The following is a 10,947-nucleotide window of genomic DNA, read 5'->3' on the forward strand; positions in this document are numbered from 1 at the left end:
AAGGTTAATGATACATCGTCATTTCTCACTTGGCTTACACTCCGCAAGGGTGATTGAGAGACAGCAGCTTATCCAATGTAAGTATTGATATATTTGTTACCAAAACAAATGTGAGTATGCTTCTAGGTAATTTATATGATCAACTGTTCTGGTGAAATGTACAAATTCACTGTGTGATGTTTTTAATAGTTTTTAAACGTTTGCAATTTGCCCAGAGTTAGTACAAGTTATTCACTCATAATCGCAGTGAGCCGGGTTTTGTTTTAATGTTCTTTCTTTGCTGCTTCTAATATGGTCATCGTTTGGCCATTTGACTGGGTAAGTTATCTTCCGTTGTGCGATTGGCTGGTTTACAATAAAGCTACAGTTGAATATGCTATAAATAGATAATCATTAATGTTATCGATAAATAGTTGACTGTACAGTCTGTAGCGCCGACCAATCATTAACAAATATTCCAGCTGCCTCGATTAAATTCATGCGAGATCATAACTTTTCATGACTCCATAGACTCTCAGAAGGTTAACATCACAACAATGAGTCGGCGGGCAAGTGTTTTTAAAAAGCAGAATCCTGGAAAGCGAAGAGTGAGATTTCCAGATGAACTTGTATTCCAAGACGTGGTAGAAGAAAATGACACGGAACAACTGAACCACATGCTCCGCAGAGCCAGTCTTCAAGTTGATATCAATGCTATCAACTCTAGAGGTGAAATTTGTGATTGTTGCTTCTGTAGATCTCGACAATGATCTTGCATTTATCTAATTTTAATATACTGATTTTAATATTTATTTAATGTAATATTGCATCTATTTAAACTATATGATATGTGTACCTGGGTTGTCTATATGCTGTGTACCTGGGTTGTCAATGGACGACAAGATGCATGTATATTGTCCAGTCGCAATGATGGTCCGTGGAAGGCTGATGGTAAAATTCTCCTATCACCTCAAACCATGTTGTAATATTACACAAATGTGTTTTTGTCAGCTATGATACCATCGCCTATTCTATATACAATATTACATCGTTTAGTTTTTGCGCTTCTGCGGGCATTTTAAAATGTGTCTAACTTAAATATGACTGAAAGAGTGGAATGAGTATGTAAATTCACTCATCATGTATAATAGCATTTTATACGCTGTGTGCATATCATACAAACAGATTAGACCATTGATGCCTTATATTATATATAAGTTATCTTATAAAAAGGCTCTTATTAAAAAATACAGTTGTTGACACACATTATAGACTGAGATTCTGTGAGAGCATTTGACTACAATCTACATGTACATATATAGTTTACTAGCATTGTATGCGTACTGCTCATTTTATCAGTAAAGGGCAAATCAGCATGCACGAAATGTGTTATTATATAGCTTGTAGCTCATTTCTACACTAAAGAATTTTGAAATGTGTTATTATATAGCTTGTAGCTCATTTCTACACTAAAGAATTTTGAAAGGTGCTTCACCGAAAAAAATTCGGTGCAACACCATATTTTTTCAGTGGTTTTACATATAACTAGCTTTTATATGTAAAACCACTGTTTTACATATAACTAGCGTTAAGTCTAGTGATGCCCAGGCATTCTTTTATTATCAATGAAATGTTTTGGAGGTGGGTGTTTAAAAGGCTAGTTCTCATTAACCAGATGAAGTTATCAGACAAAATAGTTTTGGGACCAGGAGGAATGCATGAATCATATGCGTGTGAAGTTTAGCCAAAATCGGTTCAAAACCGTGGAAAAGCATTGTTTACGTAGACTAACAGACAAACACAATGACAAATTTGGCGTTATCAATATAGAAGTTTGCATTTTGCTCAACAAGTGGTATACTGAGAAATGTGTTGCCTCTACTCTCATTCCTCAGGGCTGACAGCCCTCCACCAAGCCGTGCTCGATAACAGCTTCTCTGCTGTGCGAATTATCTTAAAGTACGGGGCTAAAGTGAACATGCAGGACGAGGATAGCTGGACTCCTCTGCACGCTGCCTGTTGTGAGGGAAACGCTGACATTGCCCGGTAAACATTTAAATAACCTATTAACTTTTTAACCTGTTAAATTTTTTGGATGAAAAGAGTTCATAAATATAATATATAAAATAATTGTAATATAACTATATGCTATTCCACAAACAGTTATGACTCTATTATGATAGATGTACACCAGCACAAGTGCAATACGGTAAACAGCACAACCTGTTTGTATTACTAACTGTCTTGCTTAGACAGCATCAGAAACAAGATAACAGAATTAAACTATTTTAATTGCAATTGACTTTTGTTTAAGACTTTGTGTTAGTATTATTGCTGGAATTATAACCTAGTACAAATGATTAGCCTAAATGAAGCTGCACAGGCAGCATTTCAGCTGTGGCATCCCTCAACGTCACCAGAGGTAATAAATACTTAAATAAGTTTCTTATACGTTTATACTCAGTCATTTATAAAATGAATAAAAAATTGCGTTAGCCTGTGTATCAAGTGACGCAACAGAACTAATCTCAAGATAAGCTCTGTCGGATGCTAGTGATTCAAACGTAATATTGTTCTGTGTTTTTATTGGTCTTCTTTCCGTCTTGGTAAGGCCACTTCATCGGCCTGTCAACAAGAACAATTGTTAATTTGTTATCCATCTTTGCCTGAGGTTTAAAACAATTAGTTATTACTGGCTTAAAATAAATTATTATAGATATAATGTTTAAGATTAGGAGATCTAGCATTGCGTATCTTTTTTTAGAAAGATGTGTCTGATTTTTTTGTTAAAGATATATCTTTGTCAAAGTAATTCCCTCTGAATCAAAAGTCAACTACTGATGAAAGAAATTCCTAAAAAGTAGTATATAGTAGTCGCCACAACTAGTTCTACAGGCACTCAACGAGCATATAGTAGTCGCCACAACTAGTTCTACAGGCACTCAACGAGCATATAGCAGTCGCCACAACTAGTTCTACAGGCACTCAACGAGCATATAGTAGTCGCTACAACTAGTTCTACAGGCACTCAATGAGCATATAGTAGTCGCCACAACTAGTTCTACAGGCACTCAACGAGCATATAGTAGTTGCTACAACTAGTTCTACAGGCACTCAAAGAGCATATAGTAGTCACTACAACTAGTTCTACAGGCACTCAACGAGTATATAGTAGTCGCTACAACTAGTTCTACAGGCACTCAACGAGCATATAGTAGTCACTACAACTAGTTCTACAGGCACTCAACAAGCATATAGTAGTCACTACAACTAGTTCTACAGGCACTCAACGAGCATATAGTAGTCGCCACAACTAGTTCTACAGGCACTCAACAAGCATATAGTAGTCACTACAACTAGTTCTACAGGCACTCAACAAGCATATAGTAGTCACTACAACTAGTTCTACAGGCACTCAACGAGCATATAGTAGTCACTACAACTAGTTCTACAGGCACTCAACAAGCATATAGTAGTCACTACAACTAGTTCTACAGGCACTCAACGAGCATATAGTAGTCGCTACAACTAGTTCTACAGGCACTCAACGAGTATATAGTAGTCACTACAACTAGTTCTACAGGCACTCAACGAGCATATAGTAGTCGCTACAACTAGTTCTACAGGCACTCAACGAGCATATAGTAGTCACTACAACTAGTTCTACAGGCACTCAATGAGCATATAGTCGCCACTACAACTAGTTCTACAGGCACTCAACGAGCATATAGTAGTCACTACAACTAGTTCTACAGGCACTCAACGAGCATGTAGTAGTCACTACAACTAGTTCTACAGGCACTCAACGAGCATGTAGTAGTTGCCACAATTAGTACACAAAAAGCTGATATTTTTATGAGAAGACTCCAAACTACGTCTTTCTGTTGAGTACTTTAAATGGGTTTGCAAACTTGTTTGAAATGTACTCATTATCATAAAGCCAATATTGCTTAGTCAAGGCTAGTTTGAGCTCATAAAATGGCTTTTCAATGATGTTATATCAAATTATAGTACGAGCAGGAAGGCATACTGTAACACTATTTCTACAAACCTCCAAGTTAAATATTCAATACATTCTGTATTTAGAGTAGATAAAAATTATATATAGTATATACATACAGTGTATATACTATATATATACTGTATGTATATACTATATATATACTATAGTATATACATACAGCTCTACCTGAAGATTGCAACGCGATTGCATGAAACTATTAGTAGTAATGATTTTAACCTGTAGTTTTTAATAAACTTCATACACAGCTCTAATGGACTCAATTATTGAGCACTTTACTTTACAGTGTAAACTACATACAGTATACTATAGTATATATAATATATATACTAGTTTATATTTATTATGTATAATATATTTATATACTATATATATCATATAATATATACAATGTATATACTATATATTATGTATACTATATATATAGTATATATACTATATATATATCAAAATATATACAATGTATATACTATATATAATATATATACTATATATAATATATATACTATATATAATATATAGTGTAAATACTATATATAGTATATAATATATACATATTCTATATATGTATACACAAGAAAAATAGATTGTTCTATTATTATTTCTCCCTTGAAAATGATGACCAAACTAAACCGTCCATCGGTTTTTGAGCTAGCTCTTTTAGCAGGTAGTTTAATTTGGTTTATTTGAGTTCCTATGCAGAGGTTTTTGACCTTCTTTCAAGCACGCTGTGTAGAACTCAGCAAATGTAGACTATAGGAAACGTATTCCTTGACAAATACATTTATCGTAAGTAATTGTAATTTGACAAATCCTTATCAGCTGTATGCCATAAGTATACCTGACAAGCCTATCCGAGCTGATAGCCTCTTTGTTCAACCGTAATTTAAGATGTTTTAGTAGTCTGAAGTGTATGATTATGTGGCAGGCGCAATCTGCTTATTGAATTATAGTCATGTTACCTTGAACCTTGCAAAACCATCATGGCCTTAGTCAAAGACAAGCGTGGCTAGTTATGTTAGAGTTTGTTGTAAGCTTCGCCGTCTGCTTGCACGTTCTGCGTTATATTTTAAGTTTTAGTTTATAAACTTTCTATTACTAAAACCCTCAATTCACTGTCCCAACTCCTCTGTAATACTATTAGATTAGCAACTTTTAAGGCACGTCTGTTCAACTCACTCAATAAATCTTGATTTCTGTATTTTCATATTTTTTCCTGTTTTTTTGGCATGTAATGATAAGCATCATTTTGTTGATGAATAGCATTGCCGACATAAATATACATAGATATCTGGTAGCCATCGGAACAGAATGGCCGTAGACGTAGGTAGTTTCTAGAGCTGATACGTGTATATAACTTTAAAATGCCTCAGCATGGCAATTTTCAGAGTTCATTGGCATTACTAATAGAAAGGTCTTAGAAGCATCTTGCCTTAATGTGTGTGACACAAGCTGGAGCTGGCTCATTGAACGGAAGCTTTTAATTTCGAGATGAAACCAGTGCTTTTCATACAACAGGGATTGTTAAACTTCATGAGCTATTATCATGGGTTTTCATCTTTTCAATAGGTATTTACTGAAGCGCGGAGCGGATCCAACAATTCAGACAACAGACGGGGAGCGTCCAATCGATCTGTGCGATGCTACGGATTTTGCGACTATCAGTGTTTTATTGAACCACCAACAAGCATCCAAGTCGATGTCAGAGTCGAAAGAGTATGAAAATGATGGCACGATACACGAGGCTGATGAAACGGTGTAAATATTTACTTCTCCGTCATATTGATTAAGTTAACTGCTGTGAAAAGTGAGAAATGGTTCTATACACACTCATCAAGCATATAGTCGTCACGGCAACTAGTACACAATGGGTTCATGGCTATCAACTTCCTCCGTGGCAAGTTTATGCTGATTGTTTCTTCTATAAACTCTCACACAGCTGCCGCTACGGTTTGACCAGTTCACTGTGCATGCAATAGATACTTTTGTGCATATGCTTAACAATCTAAGTAACTACTCGATGCTAAGACTTCAAATCAGCATGGTTAGTGCTGTGAGGTTCCACTGACAATGAAGTTTTTAAAACTCATGAATGTGTTAAAAGCAAAACCTCTACAGCCATGGAGATTGTTGCACATGTATAAATGCTTTAACTATGGTATCCGCAGCAAATTCTAGTATGTGAATGAGTTGATAGCGCGTCGTTTTCTGGAAACGGTTGAAGTCATCAGCAAATCTAGGTACCAAATATGAACGACCTATTTCCAAGGAACATTTTTAACAGTAATAAGTTGGTCATCAACTGCAGAATAGCTCATTGTGCACCTTATTTCTATCATCGTTGAATTGTATGTTCTGCTGCTAAATCAGCTGACTCACTTTTCTATTACTATTGGTTATTGATTTTTAGTAGATTATCATTAGATTATTGATTATGTATTAGATAGTGTGGTTATAGCATATCATTTAATTCTCATATTGTAATCTCTGATTATACGCTGAAAAGTTGCGATTATACAGTTTTATAATTGCAAATTATTCTCTTTCAGTACTGAATATTTGTAACGCTAGATCTGATAAAGTTTAATTTTATCCATGATGTTTGTTAACAATTGTGTTATTTCTTGCTTTCACTTTCTGGTAATCTTATTGTGGATAACTTTGAAAATCTAATACTAATTACATGCTATTCCCATAGATGACTTGACTAAACTCTCTTATCAATTAGTCAGCTGTAAGTGACAAGAGTATTAATGTTATAATAAATCGTTTTATTCACTGATCCAGTTATACTTTTACTGTGTATAAAAAATATAATTTTTTTCATATCCTGATCACTTGTGTTCAAATGTGAATGGCATAACTTCTGTAATACAGCTGTGGTAGGGGATGGAAAGCTGCTTCAAGCTCTGCTAAATATGATGGTAATTACCTCACACTTGCGAAGTTACGAATCCTCCACACTTAACAACAAAACTCTAAAATTTGTGGTATATTTATATGTAATAGTAGAATTTTGCTAGATCTATAGAGAAGTCAGAAAATGCAAAGTTGATAATAGCAAAGTTTCGACAATCCAGTACCTACTAGCAGTTTTGTCGTCACCCCCTACAACCCAAGAGTTCCTTTGATAGATGATCGGTATTTCAGCAGTCACAGAAAAGCTGTAATTCATGAAAGGTGGAACTATTTTATAAAATGTTGTTTGAAGAGCCAGAACATGTAACTATAGTCTTTCTCTGTTTTTTGCTCCAATCTTTACCCCATCAGCTGAACTTCATTCAGAGCAAACACTGCGCTTCATTATTAACCGATTAGAAACATGCTCGTGCTGTTCCCCCTAATCATAGGAGTGACGTACAACCTTTGCAAATAATACCTCAATCATTCTGAAGAGTTTTAGAAAGCAAGTACATTAAAATGCTGTCTGAGAGCTTACTCAGTACGCTATTAGTCATGGTTGGTACTCAACTTATCATATGAATGGTTTTTAATCTCTCCAACTGATTGCAGACTACACTTGAGGTTCTGCTTACTCAAAGGTTATGAGTTCAATCGGTACGTAATAAGCTTGTTTTGTAATTTGAGGAGTTGTAACAAGAATTCAGCGATAAGGGAGGAAATGTTCATGTGTAAACAATGTTGATGATGAGGTATTTTAAGAACATATTAAATTATGCTCAAATACAACAACTTTTACATAAGTATGATTAAAGGATCTCTAGAAAATTGGAAAAGATACAATTGTAGTTTATAGATGAGAGATTAAAAACCATTCACTTTTGTGTTAGTCTAAATAATGTAAGGTATGATAACTTGAGAAAATAGGTACCCATCTTTTACTCTCCCATCTATAAGTACCCTAGTCATGGAAAAGCAAAAGTAGATCTATTTACATTAGTATGAATAGTATAGGTATGATAATCTAATATGTAATCGAATCTAACATCACAATAAACAAATGATATTAACACAATAGCAGCATTGCAGGAAATGTAGGGTAAGAAATTGATAGCGGTGCCATAAGGGCTTTGTTATAGATACTAGTTATTGTTGTGTATAAGTTATTATTTGAAAATTCACATTCTAAAGCACAGAGTGGGTATTAACAGGGATTACGCTGCCATTGTGCTGGAGTTGTCTGCACAAAAACTTGAGAAAATCCGATAAAATGTTTTATATGTCCAAACCCTCAATTGCAAAAAAGACCTAGGGTAACTCATTGAGAATCTCAACACTAGTAGTTCCACAACTTCTGTGGAGACTGCGATATTTTAGAATTAACTTTTGGAAGTTTTCCAAATATCAACACAAGATTAAACTTCGACTGGGAATTTTGGAATAAAAACTACAAACCCTGTGGCTACATCAACTTAATATCTAGTGCACTGTTATATATATGAATAATATTAGGCCAGCAATACGTATGGATTTTTGTAAATATTTGACGGATCTGGAGTATGAGAATGGAGCTAAAAGTGCTATCTGAGAACTAGAGGAATATGATGAATACTAGATAAGACAAAAGTCAAACATGAGCTCTAGACCTATCATCATTTGCTAATATATTTTACTTAGCAGTATATGTAGAGAGACATTTGCATTTTGTTGAATTGCGGCTGAAAAGAGAAACCGTACTTTTTGCTTTACCAGATTAACAGCCTATGCGTATGCTTTTGTCCAAATGTATTAGAAATCATCCGACTGTTTTCAAAAACTGTCTCCACCAAGTTGTTCTCTTCAATGGCTTTAAGGAACCTGTGAGAATAACAACAAAATGTTGTTACGCAGCGGCAACTGCAACCGTGGCACACCAACCTCTTCTGTGCCACTAGCCTTCACCCCCACTGCATTACACGCCCATATCATGATAGCTGCGACTAACCTCTCGGAAATACGAATGTCCCTACTGCCAACACTTGTGTGCAAACCAATAAGTGCTTAGCATCCTCGCTGCTACACAATGGTCTTGCATGTTCAAACCACCACACATTGAAGATTTCTTGTCAACAAAAAAAGAAACACGGCAACTCAGTAGCACAGTTCACAGGCTGTTCATTTTTTTTCACCAGGCTTCTCCCTCAACACCGATTCACAGCATTCACTGCAACTCTGATATAGCGAGTCCTGCTAGCCAGTCCCCTGACTTTCTCTGTATGTCAGATTTTGTATTACATGTTGGTCACAGGAAAGATAGGCTTGGCAATAATTAGTTAACTCTCTCGGATGTTCACAAAATATCCCACAAAACCTTGTCACATCTTCTGTGGAATGCAGAACACTCTGTTAGCATACTTCACGGTAGGTTGGATAAGCACAAACCACAGATGAGCTTGAAAGCATTGTACACTGTATATAAAAGCTAGACATAGTAACTTGATCATTATAATACATATTCTGCGCCAGACTGTACAGGTTGAAACTTTAAAAGTTCTTTTTGAAATTACTGATTCACATTTCGTCTCATATAAGCGTGTTATAGTTTTTTAAAATTGACATTTCTTTTTCTCAATATAATATGAGAAGGAGCATCAATTTTAAAAAAAACTTTATTGGTATAAATATGTACCATTCCCATTAATACATGTCAAATTTTGAATTTTTATTCATGGTTATATGTTCAATAATATTGACATTTTCATCTATATATACATCTCAGTGTTTGTTTGTCTGTCGTTCGTGTGCCAAGATATAGTGATAAAGTTTTAGGAATGAAAAATCCACTGCACACTGGATTTGAACTTGGCACCTCCAGTTCTGGAGACAAGCGAGCTAACCCGCTAGGCCCCACGGGCTACTTGTGATACAATGGAATAATTTTGCACATACTTATTATATCGGTTAAAATATCTATAACGACCTTGTTTAATAGGTAACATCACACAGGCTGGCTTCACGTCTCATATTATTGGAAGTTTAGCAATATAAGCAAGCTTAAGTTACTAGTTGCTAATTTTGCAATTGGGTAATTAGTCAACTTAGCCAATGGCAACTACATTACCTTCCACTGTTTATAAATTGGTTTTTAGTACCCACGCAATGCTGGGCATTCTTATGGTATATCTATATATTTCGCAAAGTTCGCCGTATGTGTAGTTCCAGCTATAGTTATTAAAATTTTGGAATAAAAAGTCCATAGCGCCAAGATTTGATCTCAGACCCTCCGGTTCACCAGTTCAACGCCTTACCAATTCAGATACACAAGCTTGATTAATTCTTAAAGCGATATATGTAGCTAAATGGGAGCAAATAGGCCACCGATTTCGGTCAAGATGCAAAGTTATGGCGTGACATCGTGAGAAGCTAGTAGCTCTTGTTAGTGAGCTTATTCAAATTATCCATTGGCAATGTGCCAGGCTAATCACAAGTGGCAGGCAACTCTCATTACCTCTCATTGTTTATAAGCTGATTTTTAATACCCAGTGCAACGCCGGGTAGCACAGATCGTATTATATAAATCTCAATGTTGGTTGTTCCTCTGTTGAATTATAGCCATAATAGTTTTAGGAATGAAAAATGCGCCTCGAGTTGGATTTGAACTTGGTATCTGCAGTTTTGGGGCCAGCAAGCTTACCATTAAGCCACACGAGCTACTTGCAATACAATGGAATACTTGTACTCATAGGCATTACATCGTGTAAAATACATGTGCTTAAAGAGCTTGGGGTTACTAAAATGCTTGATCATTACGCGCACCGTTTATTAGACTAGCTTTAGACGCGGCCCTTGCTATAGTAAAGATTTTACTAGCCTACTAGGTAAGTTACTCAAATTCATTGGGTTATTATTTTTTTACCTATACAATGCCGGGCATTAAACCAGTATATACATGCTTTATTGATTGCCCATATAGAGTAGACACCGTTTAACAAGTTTTTGATTGTTTTACCAGATACTTTATGCTTAGGAAATGAAATCTGCTACATTTTTTTACAAGGTTTTACAGT

General features: G+C 35.4%; 1 protein-coding gene across 1 annotated transcript; it reads left to right on the forward strand.

Annotated features, from left to right (window-relative positions):
* Positions 1 to 53: 53 nt before the first annotated feature.
* On the forward strand, positions 54 to 6,415 carry LOC137400075 (protein phosphatase 1 regulatory subunit 27-like). Its single transcript, XM_068086386.1, has 4 exons — positions 54 to 77; positions 511 to 708; positions 1,875 to 2,025; positions 5,570 to 6,415. The coding sequence occupies exons 2-4, from the start codon at positions 537 to 539 to the stop codon at positions 5,760 to 5,762; spliced, it is 516 nt and encodes a 171-aa protein (XP_067942487.1). The 5' UTR covers positions 54 to 77; positions 511 to 536; the 3' UTR covers positions 5,763 to 6,415.
* Positions 6,416 to 10,947: the final 4,532 nt, after the last annotated feature.

This window comes from Watersipora subatra, chromosome 7 (genome assembly GCF_963576615.1).
Source record: "Watersipora subatra chromosome 7, tzWatSuba1.1, whole genome shotgun sequence".
Taxonomy (NCBI): domain Eukaryota; kingdom Metazoa; phylum Bryozoa; class Gymnolaemata; order Cheilostomatida; family Watersiporidae; genus Watersipora; species Watersipora subatra.

Coding starts and splice junctions, on each gene's coding strand:
- LOC137400075 (XM_068086386.1), top strand. CDS start 537: ATGAGTCGGCGGGCAAGTGTTTTTAAAAAGCAGAATCCTGGAAAGCGA. Junction 709..1,874: donor CAATGCTATCAACTCTAGAG/GTGAAATTTGTG, acceptor CTCATTCCTCAG/GGCTGACAGCCCTCCACCAA. Junction 2,026..5,569: donor GGAAACGCTGACATTGCCCG/GTAAACATTTAA, acceptor TCTTTTCAATAG/GTATTTACTGAAGCGCGGAG.